General features: G+C 37.8%; 1 protein-coding gene across 50 annotated transcripts in view; it reads right to left on the minus strand.

Moving 5' to 3' along the window:
* RIMS2 (regulating synaptic membrane exocytosis 2) overlaps positions 1–21,333 on the minus strand; it is a 484,966-nt gene that overhangs the window by 203,742 nt on the left and 259,891 nt on the right. For 43 of the 50 annotated variants that reach the window (XM_056332910.1, XM_056332925.1, XM_056332893.1 and 40 more), the window contains 4 exons: positions 17,899–17,945; positions 16,617–16,729; positions 8,752–8,799; positions 448–578 (listed from right to left, as the gene is read on the minus strand). In XM_056332910.1, coding sequence (XP_056188885.1) covers positions 448–578; positions 8,752–8,799; positions 16,617–16,729; positions 17,899–17,945 — 339 coding nt within the window. The remainder of the gene's footprint in view (positions 1–447; positions 579–8,751; positions 8,800–16,616; positions 16,730–17,898; positions 17,946–21,333) is intronic. The other 7 variants (XM_056332919.1, XM_056332929.1, XM_056332903.1 and 4 more) reach the window with 1 other exon arrangement.

Raw genomic sequence — 21,333 nt, forward strand, 5'->3', positions numbered from 1 at the left:
GCAATTTGAACAAACTAAAAATCAAGTCCAACAGTTCAAATATTGGTGAGCCCAAGACAATCCATCCCAAAAGATTTTGTCATCAATGATATAGCAAATTATGCAGTCACAGAAAATTTTCTTGTCAACATATAGTCATATGATATAACTGTCATAGGAAAGGGCATTATAAAACACTAAAAATTTTCTTTGCAGATAACAGATCCCAATGTAATGACATATGTTTACTTTTCTTTTTTTACTTGGTATTTAATAAAATATCCAGTGACAGTGAGTTTGTATTTAGTGTTCAAAGTCCCATTGCTGTTAAATAGCATGTTTAATAAAGAAAACTCCAAACTGTAAGATTTTTCCATATACATATGACCCGTAAACTCAGCTATGCCTGACATCTCAGTATCGGACTAATTCTTACTTGAATGTTCCTTGTCTTTGTGTTCACCCTACCTTCTGTCTGGAAGAAAGTAAATTTTAACGTAAGGATTCCTTGGCCTCCCATCTTCCCTTGAAGGAAGATCCTTTGCTCCCAATATTGTCACTATTAACTGATGACCAACCTTGTCATACCACAGTTTTATCTGTAATGAGAAAATATTAATTAGTGAACTAATTTCTACATAAAAGTACCATATTAATCCTTAAAATTAATTTTGCTCATAAGCGTCTACTTATATTGGTTACTTAAACAGAAAATATCACGTTCTACTTTGTATTTATAATAAAGCATAAAAATAAATTTATACTATAATAGCTTCAGTATGCACCAGGAGTAACTCTTCTTTTAAAAATCCTTTACAGTAAGTAATTATTTCATACTAATTGTTTTTCAGATGGTGCTCTGGTTAGAATTATTCTCTCTTGGCCGTGATATTTTATTACTTGCATTACTCATGTATGGTATTCATATATATACATTTCTAAGGAGTTTATGCACAATGAATGAATGATTCTTTCACGTCCTGTTGTGCTGGAAAGACTATAGGATGAGACCATAAATCTTTCAAATCTCTAAATGTTTTTCAAGATGCAGAGACTCATGCTGAAATCATATTAGCCATCCAGAAACTGTAAGAGAGGGAGGCTCAATAGTCCAGCCCTCTTCACAGTCCATCTCAGCAACAACAAGCTACTACTAATCATCTGCAGAAATTATTATTACTCAGTCTTAGACATGGTCTGATATCCTTTTTTTACTACAGCCGTTAGAAGATGCTATTTAGCTATTTCAGTTTGAATACTATAGCTGCAAATAATTATTCAAGGAGAGGATATACCTGCTTTAGAGCAGTCACTGTGGAAGGGGAAATCATGCAGTTATGACAAAAAAAAACTTTCCAAATAGCCAGGGAATTAGTACATGGTGGTACCACTGCATTATCACTAACTACAGCTGGGAGAAGAGGCTCTCTTCATGGGGAGTTTGCCTGAGATGGAGGAGGACAAACTAGGACATTTAAAGACAACATTGACCCTGCCTGAACTTCAGGGAATCCAGGAGGATAATGCCCAACTTCACATCTAACCAAGCAGTGCAACTTTAGGCGTGAATATGCCCCCACTAAGGTAAACATCGCCAGGGGAAGGTGCACTTTCTGTGGAGCTCATCTCACACCATTTCAGAGACAGTCTCCAGCTGATGTCATAGCTCCTCATCTTCAACATTTCAGTCACTTAAAGAAAGGTATTGATGCAATTCTTAAGACTTTTGACCCATAAACAAGAGGCTGATTTAGGTTTCTGCCATTCCTAATGTCTCAATAAGTGAGATTATACTAAGACACACCAGCTCAATTAGTGCTGGCAGTGTACTTCTTTCATTACATCTTGCAGCTCCTGTAGCCACCAAACAGCAGTGTTTGAATGGATATTAAAATGAGGAGGATACCTGTCTTCTGTCATCATGACATTGGCCCTCTACTGACTTTACAGGTTTCTGGTACCAACCGTTAAAGGGCTCTGTGGCTACTAAAGCAGAAAACTGCGTGAGATAAAATACCCTTAATACATCAGATGTAAGAGTGTTCTAGATGCTGTTCCTACATTCCTACAAAGCAAGGGGCTTTGTCAGTATTTTTTCCTAATGTGAAACTCTCCTAAATCTGGACTACGAGGGATCTTCATCCAGCTACAGATCACAAGTAGAAAGCTTTGCACCAACTGTATGAACCCAAAGCAAAGCTTTAATGACCTCTGAAGTGCAAGTCAACCTAAATGTTCACTGACACTAAATGTATCCACCTGCAGGCTTACTGGGGAGCCCTTGGGCAAAGGGCAGACTTGGCTAGTCCCACACCCCAAGACAATCATTTTGATCTGCTTTTTGGGAGAAATTATCCTTGCTTAAGGAGAATACAATATATCTGTGATCCAGACATCATCCCAAACCGCGACTGAGTGAAGAGATAATCTAGACACAGGTGCCAAAAATATAACCAGAATTATGTGTTCACATTCAGGCAAAATATTTCTTCACTATACTTGTTTCAAACTGATTCTTTGCAAGAAAACTTCAGTCAAAATGTTTGGAGAATGACTTTAAGCAGAAAGTTAAATAATTTGACACCAATTTTTTTGTAGTGCTCTAACATCTGTGTTTTGGAACAAGAACTCAAAATTTGGATTGACTTGTATCTTCTACTTTTCTCTTGATACTCTGAAAAACATTGGAAAAATTTGTACATAATGTGCGTATTTTCCCTGTAATTCTTTGTCATTTGGCTTCCTACAGGAGAGGCCAGGAGGCAGACTTATGATCAGAAGGCACTCTCTCTCCTGTGTTCACACTGCTAGCACTCCAAGGTACAGCACAGCCACTTGTAAACCAAAAGTCATTTAACTTGGATGCAAAGAAGAAGAAAGGAAGAAACTGGGAGTGAGTGAATGGACCAAGTGCCCCATGGAGAGGAGGATGGGAGTGCATTCTCATGGGGTTAGAAGAAGGAAGAAGGGACAAATCAGAAACCACTTTAGAGTAACTGGAAAAGTAAATTATACAGGATGCTTCTTGGTGAAACACAGGAAAAATGGAGCCACTAATATCAGGGACCACAGAAGAACAGAGGGGCAAAACCAGACTGGATGAGAGAAATGGAATAAGGTGACAAAAGAACGAGCCATTTTGTAACTGGTGCAAAATATGTTGCACAGAGAGATTGGGATGAAAGAAAATCTGACAAAAAGTCAAGGCAGGAAATTGGAAAGGAAAATGAGAAACAAGGAGTTAGACTAGCATACCGAACATGGAAAATTAGTTTGGGAATAGGACCGGTTCAATTCTGACTCTCCTGTGCCTAAGTATTATGAAAATACTCAGATGGTATGGTATTTTCCTACAAGAATCTTTTCTTTTCTGTTCACAAGGAGAGAAAGGACAGCCATTTAAGACAACCAGGTGCAGTCTAAGAGGACTGGATTCCATTCCTTCCTCTTTCCCAGAGCTCTTGTGCATCGAGGGATCGATCTCTTAAAGCCTTTTTTAAAAGGTATTTACAAATCGCATGTTCTTCATTGTCTGGGATCCTGGCATGACACCCTGGAGCCTGATTTGTAGTGCTAAGTAAAGCATTGAAATTGGAAGTCTGAGGTGTGTATTATGCCCGGACAAAAGCTGGTTGTCTCAGACTCTGATCATAGTTTATCTTTTTTTTTTCTTTTATAGCTTTGTTGAGTTGTATGTGAGAAAGATTCCTAACACCAGAAAGTGAAGAACATTAAGTTATTCAATCTACAGAGTGAAAGTTGCACAAGAATGTACAGCTGTAATACTCAGCACTGAAAGACTTAAGCAACTGACAAGCAGAGCAGAACCTACAAATCCTCCATTCAGCAGGTGGTTGTTTTTTTTTTTAAACAGGCAGGAATGGCACTTTTAAAAGCTTACAACATCTAAGAAACTTTGGCAATGCAATTCTGGTCTAAATGAAGGAAAGGGAAGGTTAAAATTACAACACATAAAATATGCCACAGGAAAGCCATGCTGGCTGATGCTAACATGGAGGCTAACACCTATCAAAAACTTCTAGCACAGGACTTTGTCTACCTACATAATTTAGGATGTAGGCACCTAAAATTCACTTAGAAAGTAATCCAACTTGAATGCTTTCTAAAGATCTTTCCACTTAGTATTGAAGTCCTGGAAACTTATTTGCCACACATGCTCATATACTTTCCCTCTCTAAGCAGATATGCACCTAACGCTTGACTAAACTTCCAGTGCAACTTACATTCAGGCAAACAGGCATCTAAATTCAATGCATCCTGAAACTGTGAGATGGTCTGCTATCCATAGAATGGAGCATCTGCTGCACTCCCTGAGACAGGCTTCCAGGTAACAATACCTGCCATGCAGAGTGCAAGAAACAAGAACTCTTTTGCCATCAGGTGATGAAGGTAGTCATCAGGGGTGAACAGGGATAGTCTGGTCCCAGCTTTGTAGGATTCTTTCTGGTTTTTAACAAATAGTGGTCTAATGCAAGATCAATACACATTCTGGGTAGCAGGCCTGGAATCTGCTAAACTAAAATTAAGTTTCTTTGCTATCACCACACAATTATATTCCCAGCCACACAGTATTTCAGCTTCAGATGAGATTCCATACTCCTGAGAAGAGAGAGATGTACAATAGCTTGATGATAAGGCACTTTTCTGAAAGATAGGTTCAATCTTTTCAGTCTAAACAGGTCTTAAACCAAAGACGTCCTGTTTCTGGAATGAGCCTCCTACACATAGAAGAGTATATAGAAGCTGACTGCTGGTGTTGCGTTCCAAGAAATGAGGATGCTGGTAGCTAGTATTCCTGTTTGGTCCTCTGTAGCGTCAGAAGAAGATGGCTCCCTCTGGAGAATCAACTCACCCTCTGAGTAGCCTAAGTTTCAAATAAGAGTTAATGGGGATAGCTGTCCTTTATTTACACTGGATCACACACTGCAGATATTGAGGTACTTAGCGTTTTTCTTCAACTGTACAAGTCTAAGCTCCTCCCCAAGGCATCTCAGACTTATTTGAAGCTAGCATAAATTACATAAATTAAGGACATAAATTCAGTTTACTATATTTCATTCTTTTTCTTTTAGATCTCATCTTAACTAGAAATTTTATTCAGAGCACTGATTGAGGTCAGAGTTCTAAAAAAGAATTAATCATGTAATTAGAACCCATACTGTAATACATATGCATAAGGGAAATCAGTGAAGAAATTCTGGATAATATTATTATTGCCACTTCCTATATTCCTATCTCATGAATGCTTGACTGTTTGCTTAGCTATGCAATTCTAACATTGTCTTGTGTACAGCACATACAGGCATGCCATATTTTAAGTGAGAACTTTAGATTTAAAAACAGGCAATGTCTGAAGCTTTTAATTCTATGCTACACTGTATTTGTTATATAAGGTTTGCTTCATGAATCTCATGGAACAGAGATAAAACTTGTGCCATTGGGAGAGACCGCCTGCCCTGTAGCTTTCTACCCTGGAGATTTCTACGACCACCACCTACTCAAACATCACTGTGTTTGAGACAGCTGGCCAGGCACTTTTGTTCTTCTGTTGTACATGATAATTTTCCATGTAACCTATATAGCTGTTTATTAGTATAATATATTAAAATGGAAATACAACTTTTCTTTTCTACATTATTCTGAAACAAGATACATGAGCAGGATCTCTTGAAAACAAATAAAATTCTCAGTTTATTTTAAAAATACTTAGAGCAATCATTTCTGGATTTAAGATTTTGCAGATGCAGAAACTGTCCTGAAGTGGTAAAGTCTTCAGTATGGCTGAGGTGAGCTTTGGATGCTGTTAAACATACCTCTAACAAATCCTGTCTACTAAGGTTGCTAAACCAAACTATTATTGCTGTCTGGTTTAGTTGCTCTCTGATAGGCTGGAAAAAATACAAGAAAAGGCTGACAAATTGAAGAGCTTCTAGGTTACGAAGGCCAGAAAATTATGCAGGTATTTAGGCTGCCCTAATCTAGATTTTTTTAAGAAAAATATTTTTTAGTGGCTTAATCTTGATTTCAATAATGTCAGATAGACGCACACATAGATTTTTATACATGATCAAATATACTGATTTTCTGTATTAAAGCAAAAAGGATGTCTGAAATTTTTGAAGTTAGAAAAAACAGTAGTTTCATGGCAACTCTGGCTCAAAAGGAGGCTCCACCAAGTAAACAAGAGATACTGCACGGAAGACACAAATTTAAGAACAGATTGCTGCCTACAAAGGTATCACAAAGCATTCTCTGTATGTTAGAAAAATGCTGCTATGCTAAACTCTATCTAAAAGTTCAGGAAATAAATATGCACATTTCCAAGTACTATAAAATTAGTAAAAGTTCAGGAGAAGGGTGCATGGTAGGGAGAGAAGGACATTGAGTGGTTTTCTTCCCGATAAAGTAATACTGATGGGCTTTAAATCATCTACTGATGTAAGGGCTAGAAAATTAATGGAATGACATGGAGGGAAGAGTGGAAGAGGAACTTGTGCCAGCATCTGGGACATTTATCACCAGGATCAGTTTCAGACTAACAAGTAAAGAAGATGTAAGCAAGAACAAAGATGTGCATTTCTTGTTGAGAGCAATGAAACAAACTGGTATAAACAGAATGCTTGGAGATCCTCCTTCTTGTAGAGAATTCTACAGACACAGCTATCACACAGCCCACAATGTAATGTATACTTCCTGACAACCATAAACAGCTCAGAGCTCCAAGTTAGCTAATTTCTCATGCCAAAAAGTAATCAGAGTTCTGCACTGCTGTTGGGCTGCTTCTAATACCCTTCTTTAAAGATCACTGGAGAATTTCTGTTCTTCTCTGCAGAGCGCACTGTAAACATATCTTGAATTAATCCACTTAAAACTATCTACCATCCCTACTAAAAGTGGGCAGATGGGGTACTTTTTGTTTCAGTCTAGTCATAAAGATATTGCCAAGGTCACAAGTTTGAGTTCTTCAGGAACTCTTGTCACAAGCACTATGTTTAGCTTTGACTGTCACTGAGCTCTGCAAAAAACTGCTAGAGAGGTCCACAATGACTCCACAGACACAGAAACTGGGACTAAAGACAATTCTTATCCACAATATCAAAAATAATCCAACCAGAGATGAGAGAGTAAGCCTCATACGCTTTCATCCCTTGCTGGATATTCTCTACCAAGCATTACACTTGTTTTATTTATTCAAATGACTACCATAATTCAAAGTAATTTCTTTTTTCTTTAGAGGATATTAGTCTAAGTAGAACTGGCAATTTTTATGTCCATATCTTTATTTTATATAATGTGATTAAAATAAGGAACTACTACATGTTATTTCTACATTACAGTATTTCATGAAATATGCAGGTTTCAGACAGATGTTTCCTTTTCAAATTGAACAATGAATTGTCATATAAGTGCTTAATTTATTTTGTACATATCTAAAAAGAAAGTAAGTATTATAAGACTACTTATGTAATATAAAATATTTACCTTTATGAACTACTTAACAACTTGTGATTTAATTTGTGCTCCTCTGACTTCATTACCATGAACAGAAGCCAAATTTCTTAATCATGCTAAAGGATGCTTTTAATTTTTAATACAAATCCAGTTTATGTTAGCCAGCAAATAATATTATGTTAACCTAAAACAACACTATCAAGACACTATTTTTTTAATCTCAATTTTTTTCTTAGTGGTTTTTTTTTTTTATTTTGAATTTACATTTAAGCAGTTGTAAGGATTACTTTTGGGAAATAATACATTGTGAAAAAAATTTTACTTTATCAAATATGAGTCATAAACAAACCATTTCCTACATTTTTATTTAGAATTCCTTTATAAATATATATATATGATCTTTTTTTTTCCATTTCAATATAAAATTTAGCCACCTCATTCTGATCATTTAGATCATCCTTAACATCTTTCCTTGGGCAACTGATTAAACAAGAGAAACATTTATACAGCTCCCACTCAAAAAATTAACATCTCCATAAAGATATTTTGTAAGAAAAGCAGATAATATTCTATTTACAAAAAAATTGAAAAACATGCAGCAAAGCAAGATAAGCATTGTAGCGTATTACTAAAACCTACTTTTGCGTTAACCTACAGTACCTTAGGAGTTTCCTAATGAAAAAAGGCAAACAACTTGTACCTAAACAGAATCCCAAAGCTAAATAAGTTTAGTAACACAATGGGGGAATTCATTTTTTATATAGAGTTTTGATTATTTTGACATACTTTTAAAATGCAAGAACCAAGTTTTATACACAAGAAATTTCTTTCTTTAAACAAGGTACAAATTTTTTGCCTGTCTTCCACTCAAGGCGCTACTGTTACTTGGAAAATGCAAAAAAGGATGAATTAAGTAATGATAATGAATGATTTAAAGAGACATTCATCTTTATATAATGACCTCAAGCACAAAATTATTTATTGCTTAAACAGTACACACATTTTGTATGTGGGATGCATAGCCATCATCACTATTGAAACCTGTATAAGTTTAATATTTGGGTAAACAGCAAACAAAAACTAGTTGTCTCTTTAAATTTTAATTTAGTATTTTAATCCCCATGCAGAATTTTACAAGCTGCTCACAAGACGACATGAAACTTGTTAATATGGTTTAAAGCAACACGCTAAAAATATGGGGAAATGGACTATAATGTAATTTTCCTACTATGCATTTTCCATAACAAACAAAAGAAAAACCCACAACTTTAGTTTCTGTCAGGCAGACGAAGTCTTTACCTGAACCCTAGGAACAAAAGGCGTTGTTCTTCTACTAAGGCTTTGGCTCTGGTAAGCAAAATTAAAGAAAAAGCAATAAAACAAAACCAAAAAGGACAACACGCTGGAAACTAAAAGACCAAAAGTAAAAACGAAGACACACAACTATTACTTTAAAAATAGCTTTACACCAACAACGTATTTATCTAACACAAAGTACTTTAATGCAATGCATAAATTAAATCTGCAAATCTGTTACCAAATCATATCAAAACCCTGTGATGGAAATTCTGGCCTTAGGGAAGTCAGCAGAATTTTTCCCACTGATTCCTCAGAAGCAAGGATTTCACTTTGCAGGTCTACAGATAACATTTACAATAGATTTAGAAATAACATTAACAAAAGGACCAGGTCAGCAAAGTGTGATTTAAAAGTGGGGTAGGAAACATAAGTTCAGCTTGATCATCTCTTTCAGGAAGATTGTAGCTGCATGTTCAAAGACAGAAAGTACATTTCACACACTGACAGCTTTGGTTTCTTTCTAAAGTAAAGCAAGTAAAGTAAAATTTTTGCTAGTTTCTGCAACTTTAAGAGGCATTTCTATAAAAAGCCCTCCTAAATACTTAAAAAATGATTAAAAGAAAGTTAGTGCTATCTGGCATTAGCACTACATGGGGAAAGGTACAATTGATGCATTTCAGTTCTCTAGCAATCATGATGGAAACAACATATGGTAGATACAGAAAACCCTTCTTGAAATGGGATATAGAGCATTTAGCAAATTTAAGTAGCTGCACTGCACACACAGACGCATTTCTAATTTATTTTTGTCATGTAACACTTCAGACCACACACAGCCTTGTGGCTTTCCAGTGGCTACATCAAGACTAGATCAATACAGGCAACATTACTTAACATCCTGGACTAGCTGCAAACTCCAGCCAGACACTTCCCATCTTCCACTTAGGGCAACAGCTAGTGGAGTGGCACAGAAAGGGGATGGAGCACGGGGAATGGACAGGAACAGGAGCACATGTTGATAACTCAGAGGGCCAGTGAGTGAGGGAACAGGAGCAAGGGAGTAGGTCACAACGACAGCAATTTGACACATTTTAATCTCCTTTACCTTCCTGCTTGGTTTTCCTGAGATTATTCATCTATTTCAAAGTGATGGACAGAAGCTGCCATTCAATATTGACTTCTGTAAGAAATTTACTCAAAGTATGGAAATAGGCAGTGTGATGATGTTTCTGCCACCCTCCTTGCTTACTTGGCATGCACAGATGCTGGTGAAATCTGTTCCATAAAATGTGTGAAGTAATCTGTTCTCACACCAAAGCAAGAGGATATATAAGATAATTTGCAGTCTGGATCACGGGTTTTGTCTGATGTGTTCCTGTGCTCTGTGAGGTGTAGCAGCTGCACACTGCTCTCCACTCTGCAAAGGCAGTACTGCATAGGTCAATGTATATGTGCCAGAATGTGACCTACTCACACACAATAAAAGTAGATCTTCAGTTTGTTTCTCTTCTGTGTTACCAGAGAAATATAGATATTCCAGAATATCACAGTCCTAAAATGAATAGAATATTTCCTACCATGAACCAAGGACCCTCACCTGTCATATTCTGCCTTGGAAAATGGAGTGCAATAAGCACATTGTGTGAACTGCCTAGAATTTTCCAGGTTTTGAGATCAGAGCAACAGCAATTTACTTGTGTAGGGGTAGAAAGGGGAGAAAAGAAAGGGAAAAAGGAAAAGGTGAAAGATGGAAGGAAAGCATGTCTCATACTTGACCTCATCCCCCCCAATATGCTGACATAGCATATCCTTCACAATGTACACTATCCGCTTTCTAATATGCTACAGATATTGCAACTATAATTAATATGTCTGTATTTTTATTACTTTATAAACTCAATATGTATGGAAAATCTATTGAAGAGGTTGTGTAGTTCAGCTGTTCAAGGAAATACATTATTTTTATAAATTACTTCCCTTTTCTATTATAATTTCCACTGGTACAAAAATGAAATATTGTAATTTTATACCTGTATCCATTTACACAGTCTTCTAGTCATGTTATCAGTCTCTAAAGCTAACTATTGCAAAAGCATTCCAAGTTATACTTTTCATGCAGTATTTAGAAAGTAGCCAGAATGCAGTAATGAAGTGAAGAGCACCAACACACAAAGAATTCTGACTTATAAAAAAATGATATAAGAAAAAAAATCAGTGAAAATGCACAGAAATAGGAACCAGACAAAGCAAATAATAATAAAACATTAATTGCAATAACAGTCAGATACTCCCTTGAAAAAAGAATGTGGATCAAAAATGCCATAAACTGCACAGAAATCAGATAAATTATTTATATACCTTAGTAAGTTATAACATGCAATAGTTTACTGTACCTGGACATAATTTGTTCAATTAAATACGTTTTTGGATAGAATAACTATTGATGGAAAGAAGACTTCCTAGCTATGTGAGATGGTTTGCTTCATGGGAAATCCTATTAGCCAGCTCTGGAGTGTCACTGTAACCTCAGCAGAAGAAAACAGGTACACAGACCAATGCCGACACAGAGGAAAACAGAAAACCAGACAGAGACAGACATCCCTGAATAACAGAGAGGCATCAGGGCAGCTACACTAGCTAAAACCATAGTGCACATAAACAAATAGATTCCAAACCACTCTTAATATAAAAACCATTGAAGAATCTGTGGCACTGTCTGAATAAGGATGCATATATCCAAGTATTTATTCAAACACTTCAGACCTCCACCCAAATTGTAAGTATCTCTACTTCTCCCACAGCTCTTGTATTTCACAGCCTATTAACCACAGCTGCCCTACCAATCACAGAATCACAGAATGGTTTAGGTTGGAAAAGACCTTTGAGATCACCAAGCCCAACCATTAACCCACGACTGCCAGGTCCATCATTAAATCACTGTTGCTAAGCACCGCATTGACCTGTTTATTTTAAACACCTCCAGGGATGGTGACTCAACCACCTCCCTAGGCAGCCTATTCCAGTGCTTGACCACCCTCTCTGTGAATAATTTTTTCCTATTATCCAATCTAAGCCTCCCCTGGCACAACTTGAGGCCGTTTTCTCTTATCCTGTCACTTGTTACCTGGGAGAAGAGACCAACCCCCACCTGCCTACAGCCTCCTCTCAGGCAGCTGCAGAGAGCAATGAGTTCCCACCCTGAGTCTCTTCTCCAGACTAAAAAAAAAACAGTTCCCTTACCCACTCCTCAGAAGACTTGTGCTCCAGACCCTTCACCAGCTTCACTGCCCTTCTCTGGACACACTCCAGCACCTCAACATCCGTCTTGCAGTGATGGGCCCAAAACTGAAGCCAGCATTTGAGATGTGGCCTCACCAGTGCCAAGTACAGGGGGACAACAACTGCCCTTCTCCTGCTGGACACTAGCCAGGATGCTGTTGGCCTTCTGGGCCACCTGGGCACACTGCTGGGTCATGTTCAGCTGGCTGTCAACCAGCACCTCCAGGTCCTTTTCTGCCATGTAGGTTTCCAGCCGCTCTTCCCCAAGCCTGTAGCGTTGCGGGGGGTTGTTGTGACCCACGTGCAGGACCCAGCACCCAGAGCCTTCCTGCCCTCCAGCAGATCAACACTCCCCCTCACTTGGTGCTGTCTACAAACTTACTGAGGGTGCACTCAATCCCCTTCTAGAGATCATTGATGAAGATATTGAACAGAACTGGCCCCAGCACTGAGCCCTGGAGAACAGCACTTGTGACCAGCCACCAGCTGGATGTAACTCCATTCACCACCATTCTTTGGGCTCAGCCAGCCAGCCATTTTTCTAGTCATGGAATAGTATATCCATCGAAGCCATGAGCAGCCAGTTTCTCCATGACAGTGCTGTGGGAGACGGTGTCAAAGGCTTTTACTGAAGTCTAGGTAGACAATGTCAGCAGCCTTTCCTTCATCCACTAAATGGGGCACCTTGTCACAGAAGGAGAACGGGTTTGTCAAGCAGGACCTGCCTTTCACAAACCCATGCCGGCTGGGCCTGATCTCCTGGTTGTCCTGTATGTGACACATGATGGCTCTCATGATGATCTGCTCCACAACCTTCCCGGGCACCGAGGTCAGGCTGACAGGCCTCTAGTTCCCCAGACCCTCCTTCCTGCCCTTCTTGTAGATGGGTGCCACACTGGCTAACCTCCAGTCTTCTGGGACCTCCCTGGTTAGCCAGGACTGTTGATAAATAATGGAGAGCAGCTCCCTCAGTACCCTTGGGAGGATCCCGTCTGGCCCACAGACTTGCGTGTGTCCAAGTGAATCAGCAGGTTGCTGACCCTTTCCCCTTGGATTATGGGAGTTTCCTTCTGATCCCAGTCTGTCTTCCAGTTCAGGGGGCTAGGTACGCAGAGAACAACTGGTCTTGCTATTAAAGACTGAGGCAAAGATGGCATTAAGTACCTCAGCCTTTTCCTCATCCTTCATGGCAACGTTTTCCCCGCTGCAACCAATAAAGGATGCAAATTCTCCTTGGCCGTCCTTTTGTTTCTAATGTATTTGTATAAACATTTTTTGTTATCTTTTGTGGCAGTGGCCAGCCTGAGTTCTAGCTGGGCTTTTGCCTCTCTAATCTTCACCCTGCATAACCTTATGACTTCCTTACAGTCCCTCCTGAGCTGCCTGCCCCTGCTTTCAAAAGTCAAGTCTCCTTTTTTCCCTGAGTTCCAGCCAAAGCTCTCTGTTCAGCCAGACCTGTTGTCTTCTCTGCTGGCTCGTCTTTGGGCACATGGGATCAGCCTGCTCCTGTGCCTTCAGGATTACCTCCTTGAAAAATATCCAGCCTTCATAGACCCCTTGGCTCTTCAGAACTACCTCCCAAGGGACTCTGTCAACCAGGCTCTTAAACAGGCCAAAGTCTGTACTTCAGAATTCCAAGGTAGCAGTTCTGCTGACCCCCCTCCTTACTTCTCTGAGAATTGAAAACTATTAATCTTGTGATTGGTATGCCCAAGATGTCCCCCGACCACCACACCACCCATCAGTCCTTCCCTCTTTCTAAACAGCAGGTCCAGTGGGGCATCTCACCTGGCTGGCTCCCTGACCAGCTGTGTCAGGCAAATATCTTCCACATGCACCAGGAACCTCCTAGACTGTTTCCTTTCCGATGTGTTGTATTCCCAACAGACATCCAGTAAATTGAATTTCCCCTTGAGAACAAGGGCTAGCAATCGCAACAAGTTCTTCCAGCTGATTGTAGAATGTTTCATCTGCCTCTTCACCCTGGCTGGGTGGTCTACAAAAGACTCCCCAAGGATATCTGCCTTGTTGGCCCTCCCTCTGATTCTTACCCATAAACACTAAACCCTATTGTCACCATCATTAAGGTCCTGGCAGTCAAAACTCTCCCTGACATGCAGAGCTACTCCACTGCCTCTCCTTCCTTGTCTATCTCTCCTGAAGAGTTTGTAGCCATCCATTGCAGTGCTCCAATCATGCAAGTTATCCCACCATGTTTCCATGATGGCACTATGTCGTAGTCTTCCTGCTGCATGATGGCTTCCAGCTCCTTCTGTTTGTTGTCCATACTTCAGATGTTGGCATAGATGCACTTCAGTTGTACTATGGATCTCACCTCAAACACTGCCATGCCACTCGCAGGTTCATCTCTAACAAGCTTGGGTTTATTCCCTACCCTCTTCGAATCTAATTTAAAGTTCTCTCAATGAGCCCTGCTAACTCCTGACCTAAGGAATCAATTCTTTTCAATTCTCTTCAGGTCATCTTTTTCTAAAAATACATTTTAGTCTACACATTTCAATGTTCCCAGTTAGGTGCCACATTGCTATTGATCCATACCATCTTCAGACACTGTGACAGCCAGCCTTCCCTGCAAAGTAAAAGGCTTGGTACTACCCTCCCAAAGCCTTGAGCCAACAGCAACAGGAGCTGGGTTGTGCTATTAATATGACTAACATGAAACACCACTAATTCCAATTTTTCTTTAGCTGGTGAGGTAAGAGAAGTTTCTGAATTTTCAAACTGTCTACTACTGTTAGGCATCTACATTGAGTTACTGAACATTTCTGACTCCAGTGTCAGTTAACTGGAGCTGTGTGTTCTCAGATACCAGCTGCATTCTGAGGGAAACAAGGATACTGTGTAGTAGGGAGTATTGTATATAACTGCAAACAGTACATAAGGGAGTACAAAGAGGACAAATTTAGGAAAGATCTTAGTCTCCTAACATTATTTGGTTTCCTTAAATGGAAAGAAATGCTATAAAATTATTTATTAATAAAGGCATTTGTATCTTGAAACAGGCAAAACTATTTAAAAATAGGAATGGTATCTTCTTTACTTAACACTGAATTTATATGCCATTCTGAGATACAGCACACTGTAAATTCTGTTATTGTCAGTAAATCAGAATATATCTCTAGATCTCCTGATACCATTCTCATGTACCCCAAACTGTAATATCCCATCAAACCACAAAATCAACGGGCTTACTGACTTTACTAATAAAAATACTAATCTTAAATTCCTGAAGATTTTGTTTTTGAAACTGAGAAAGTGAGGAAGTCAGTTCTGTGTGGTTTCTATTTTGACTATCATTCTGCAGTGTCTGTGCATTGGACATCTGAGCAACTAACTCTGGATCTTGAATTTCATGCTGGGAGCTAGGAATCAAAACTTTTTGTCAGCCTAATCTTTTATGACTTAGCCAAAAGAGATTTCTTTCCCCCGTTTCCACTATCAACAATTTTTGCCGTCTTGTTAAATTAAATTGGTTTATAGACACCCCCGTCTGTGTATTTTGATAGTTCATGTTCATATTCCCCTGACACTGTATTTTGTGCAAAGCATTCTGCACTCTACAGTCAATATTTCTAGTTTTCCATTTATCCAGATGATTAAGTTTTTCAAAGTAGTTATGTACAACAGTTACAGAAAATTAAAATTATGTATTGTAGATGGCTGGTCTGATGAGCAAAACAAATAATGTCTCATGCATTTCAACATGACTGCTGAACAGGCAAAAATATGTCTTCCACTCCTCTATCGATACCATAAAACATTTCTGTGAGACCTATAAACAGTCTGCTTAGGTTTTATGCGTATTTTTATGGTGTACTCATTATCTTAACAGAAACAACTTGGAAGAAACATGAATCTGACATTTGCAAACTTGTTTAAACACCAATTTTGCACTGCTTTCATTCTATTTTCCCTTCCTTTTCAACCTGTACCAGGCCACAACTGAGCACTTTTGAAAAATCACACTTTGGAATTGTAAATGACACAGAAAGGTGTACAAAACTCAGGTTCTTCAGTTTGGTACGAAAAATTGCCCTTTTAAGGAAAACATTCATGTAATGAACTTTGCTCTCAATGTAAGTGAAGAACAAAAGTAACATTGGTACAAAGAATACATTAGTGAGCAATCAGAGGGATATCAGGGGAAAGGAATATATGAAAGCTAATGCATAAGTAATAAGCAATATTAATGTCCAAGCCCACAGGTAATAAAATCTACCAACTGTACAGGTAACTGTTACAGTTGAAAAAGTGTAAAATTGTATACACCCAACAGCACAAACATAACTGGAGGACAAGATTAGATGTCTCAGAAAATTTTACTCTATCAGTTTAGCTTACTAGGTAAATATACATATATATATAAAAAACCTCAGCATACATAAAATTTCCAAAAATAAAATGGAATGTCCTTATGAAACTGTGGCCCTGCCTACACTGAGATATATAGCATTATCAAAAATTTAGCTAGTTTAACAGGAAATCTATGTTATGGGTAGCTTGCACTCTGCAGTGAGAGTTTATGCTGCAAAAGGCATATAAGGATCAATAAAATGTTTACATACTGAAAGTTGTCCAGACAAGAACTGTGGAACATCCCTTAACATGCCAGGACTCATAGGAGAAGTCACTGAAATAGAAGGTCGGTCCATTTTTTGAGATTCAAATGAACTAGAACCTGTAATTATAAATAAAAATATTTTATAAATAGTGGCACATACACATTTTTTACAACAGTCTTTAAATAAAAAATGTAGAAATATAACCAAATATATAATAAATTTGTCATAAATATAATGTTTTCATCTATTTAAAATTACCAAATAATCATACACAATCTTTTGGTGCCCAGATGCAATCAAAACCTTTTATTTATAGAATGAAAAATAGTTTATTCAGATATTTCTGACTATAATTATGTCAGTAAGTTGAAGGCCCATAATTCCTAAACAGTAAAGTAAATGCTTTACTGTGGTCAGAGGAATACAGTTTTCTGATTTATTATCTTGTACAATCAGATTAATTTTTAATTAGTTTTTTACAAAACATCAAGATGCATTTCATGGGTTTTGTGCATTTTGTTTCAAATCTACAAGGTCTGCAAACTGTCAAAGGACAAGTTTTGACATATAAAACATAGAGTAAAAGTAAAGTCATTTTATAAATACAAAAGACAATCCACATCGCACAAAACATAAAATGGATTTTATTTTAAGACTTGGCTGATCAGTGAAAAATTATTGGAGCATTTTTTCGTATTATTATAATCAAGTTTATTCCACTGAATTTATTCATGGCTTCTATTATAAAAGAGTTCTAAAACAATGATAAAAAATAACTCCAGGCTGCAACTCATCTTATCAGATCTAAGCCAAAGAACAAGTTATTTTTCCCCATGTGAAATACTGGCTTAGCCAATTTAAGGAGTGCTGAATGGTTCTAATAAAGTAGAAGTATTCCAATTTCAAAGAGGCTATCTCTCAGGTTGTAAATAAAGAACATTTTATCCCCATTATTAGTTTAGAACGTTCAACTGAAATGCAAGACAACAAAACAGGAAATTAAAAATTACTATTAATGCTCTTATATATTAGTTAGAACCATGTTTTTCTTTTTAATCAAAAATAGCCTAAGCCTATAACCAAATATCAAGCCCAAATTAAAATATCCTGACTTTTGATAGTTTATTATTAAACAAAGGTAGATAGATAATACAGTAAAATGACATATTGAGACAAATACGGACAAAGAGACAAGAGCTATACTGACTATAGGTGACATTTTTCAATCTATTTGTGCTTACATAAAAGAGAGAGAAGATTTTCCTACCCCACAATTGAAACTTACTGGACTCCAGCTGTGCATGTGTGCTGTCAGGTATTCTGGGTATGTCCCTGAAATCAGGAAAATTAAGACAGGCTGATCCTTTATCTAACAAACATATTCAAATTTCAGTTATACTATAACACTTCTCAAGCCATCATAGAATGCCTCACGAAAGACGTATGATCTGCTGGCTGGCTTCAGCCATCGGGAAAATGTATCTTGTATCCAGTGTAAATAATTTCAGTGGCAAATTGAAGCCTACAGAACAAGTGATTTGGTGGATGCAGGAGAGAGGCTGCACAGTCACAGATGAAATAATTCAGTAAATAAATAATAATAAAAAAAGAACAATCTCAGAGTTAATGGTAGACTACAACTGTGAGCGGTAGACTTTATGATGACATTATGCATTAACTAAATGTATTGGACTCTCACTCAAACGTACTAGACTTCCAGCCCTAATATGGCCTGCACTATCCTTGATCCCAGATTTGGACAATCTTATCTTTTCTATGACCAAGTAAAATGTGCAAGTTCTTTTGGCAAAATCACATACTTGCATATACATGAGATTTTGCAACACTTGTATTAAATGTGTATACAGCCACGTAATTTTAAAGCACTCAGTTGTAATGACTAAGTACCTCATTACGCCCACCCAGCCCCCAGAGGAACATATTCTTCCTATGAGGGGCAAACATTACTGTATGCTAATAAAAAATATCAATATGCTAATAAATAATTTTGGAGGTATTTGAGCAAAACCAAGCAAGATGAAGACCTTCAGCTCTGAGTCACAGTAAGAGCAATATTTAAAATCATGATGTGTGTTTCAGTGCAGTTGGTTTCTTCAAGGTTGCACAGGGTGTCAGTGCCCAGGCGCTGGCAGTGGGGGCTACGGGGTGGGGGTGGGGGGCTTCTGTAAGGAGAGGATGGAGCTGCCCTGTGCCAGGCACAGACAATCCCAGCTGATTCCAGTCAACTCCAAACAGACCCACTGCAGGGCACAGCTGAGCCCATCAGCCAAGAGGGTGGTGGCTCTGTGATAATGTATTTAAGAAAGGGCAAAAAAAACCCTGTGCAGCAGCTGTGAGAGAGAAGAGTGAAGAAAAAAAAATTATGAGAGAAACATCCCTGCAGAAACCAAGGTCAGAGAAGAAGAAGGGAGAGGGGGGATGACAGCAACCCCCATTCCCCATGCCCCTGCAATGCTTGGTGGAGGGGGGAGGTAGAAGAGCCAGAAACAAAGAAGTGAATTTGAACCTAAGAAGAAGGGAGGTGAGGGGAAGGTGGGTTTAGTTTTGGTTTTATTTCTCAATATCCTGTTCCCTTATTGATTCCTAATAAATTAAATTAATCATCCCCAAGTCAAGCTTTTTTTGGCCATGATGCTCAAATGACATATTGAGACAAATACAGACAAAGTATTTGTCTATGATCACTCATGGCTGAGTGATGTCCCCACTCTTATCTTGACCCATGGGCTTTTCTTATTTCCTCCTTTTGTCCTGCTGAGGAGAAGTGGGAGAGTGGCTGGGTGGGCATTTGGTGGCCAGCCAAGGTCAACCCACTGCAAAGGTATATGAAAAGGAAGAAGTTAAAAATGCTTTCAGCGAAAGCTAAAAATGTCTGATACAATGAAAAAAAAAAAAGAATCTGTACTGTATATGTAAATAAAACGTCTCTAATTCCTTTTTGGTATTCTTTTTCTAAACATTTTTCAAGACTTACTAGAAAGACTGCTTTACTAAACAGATTGAGGAATCTTTCCAAGTGACTTGATGCATAGTACTCAATAATTCAAATGAATCAGAAGGCGCCCAACTGCTCTAAGTGCCCACTGCAGACAAGGAAAAATCACTGTCCCTGTTGTTAGTAAGCAAAACTTGTCAGAAACTTACAAGGGCTATTGAAGAAGTTAATATTTAAGTTTACATATTTGATATATGTAGAATCTATAAAGGGACCCAATACTCACCTATTACTTTACTCTGAAATATACTCCTGAGCCTAACTTGTAATTTCAAAAAAAATTCAAACTCATTTGTATTGTATGAGTTTGAGAAGAAAACTTTGAAAACATGTATTATTGTGAACAGATGGAATATGAGTTTTCTATAGATAGCTGAAACAATAAATCTGAAAGCTTTGAACACTACCATTGATGCTCCTAAATCATACAGATCCCAGTATTTCATGGTAGCGTGAATGGTACATCTTACAAGGAACTCTCACTAAGATGAAACAAATGCAGGAGAAGAAGTAGTTATCGGCATCTCTTTATATTTTAAGACATGTTCCACTGCAAGCAAATTTTATAGAGCAATTAATAAAACACAATTCATTATTTCTTCAAAATTCAAAACAGTAGTAACTATGAAAATAACACGCATTTTAAAAAAACTATTTCTGAGATGTAGAAAGCAGAAAATAGGTAAGTTCTTGTGTATAAGAGGCAGACATCTAACAGAGAATAGCAACATGGCCTTCAATTTTTATTTTAAGATGGAAAAAGGGATAAATTGCATGCCAAAATGGTATGACCTTTTTTTTTTTTTTTCTAAGGGACCTTTTCATTTAATCTTCCTTCATTAACTTTGCCTGTCATCTTCAGTTTTCATAGCAATCAGTCCATAATAAAATTAAGAAGAACTAACAATCGTGTTTACTGGAATCTGTTTTTGTATTCAGATATCGGAATGTGACAACAGGTTCTCTTTCTCAGCTAAGTTAATAGGTAGTAACTATTTGAAAATTTCTGGCATGAGTTGGTGTGTTATCATGAGACCATCATGACACTCTATAAGTAATAGGATATACCTCAGTGCAAAAGTGCAATCCTTCAAGTGGGCATCTATTATTCTAATTTAAATAATTATCAGGTCTGACATCTGGTAAATGTGAACATTTAATTATTTTAAATACATTGAAACTTTATTCTCTGGGGCAAAACACAGACCTATGGCATTACTTTTCCTTGGGCAAGCATAAGGTATTAATTTCTATAGTTCATTTGATGATGACCTGAAATCTTCTAAACTAAGAAGATAGTATGGTATTTCACATCAGCTTAAATCTCAGGAAAAGCACTTCTGAAGTTATATTGTCAATATCAAAATCCAAAGAATTACATACATTTTACTAGTATCTAAAACCTTACCAACTTACAGACAGTATTCATCAACAAGACTTCAGTTATAAACCCATTTAGATTAGTAACTGGAGTTTTGGAGGTGAAAACCCTCTTTTACATCTGCTGCAAAAAGACATGACGGATCAAATACACAGAACAACATTTTTAGCCCCGATCTGGCTTAGTTCTTCAGACTGTGGTGCTGAAGAAGGCATCTTAAGAGCCTAAATCACTTTCTTTAAGGAATTGCAGGTGAGCTGCTTTAGCAAAAACAAGTGGAGCACATGGTAACGTAACAGAAGACATGATGATAAGAAAGGTAA

The sequence above is a fragment of the Falco biarmicus genome, chromosome 3 (assembly GCF_023638135.1).
Source record: "Falco biarmicus isolate bFalBia1 chromosome 3, bFalBia1.pri, whole genome shotgun sequence".
NCBI classification, from domain to species: domain Eukaryota; kingdom Metazoa; phylum Chordata; class Aves; order Falconiformes; family Falconidae; genus Falco; species Falco biarmicus.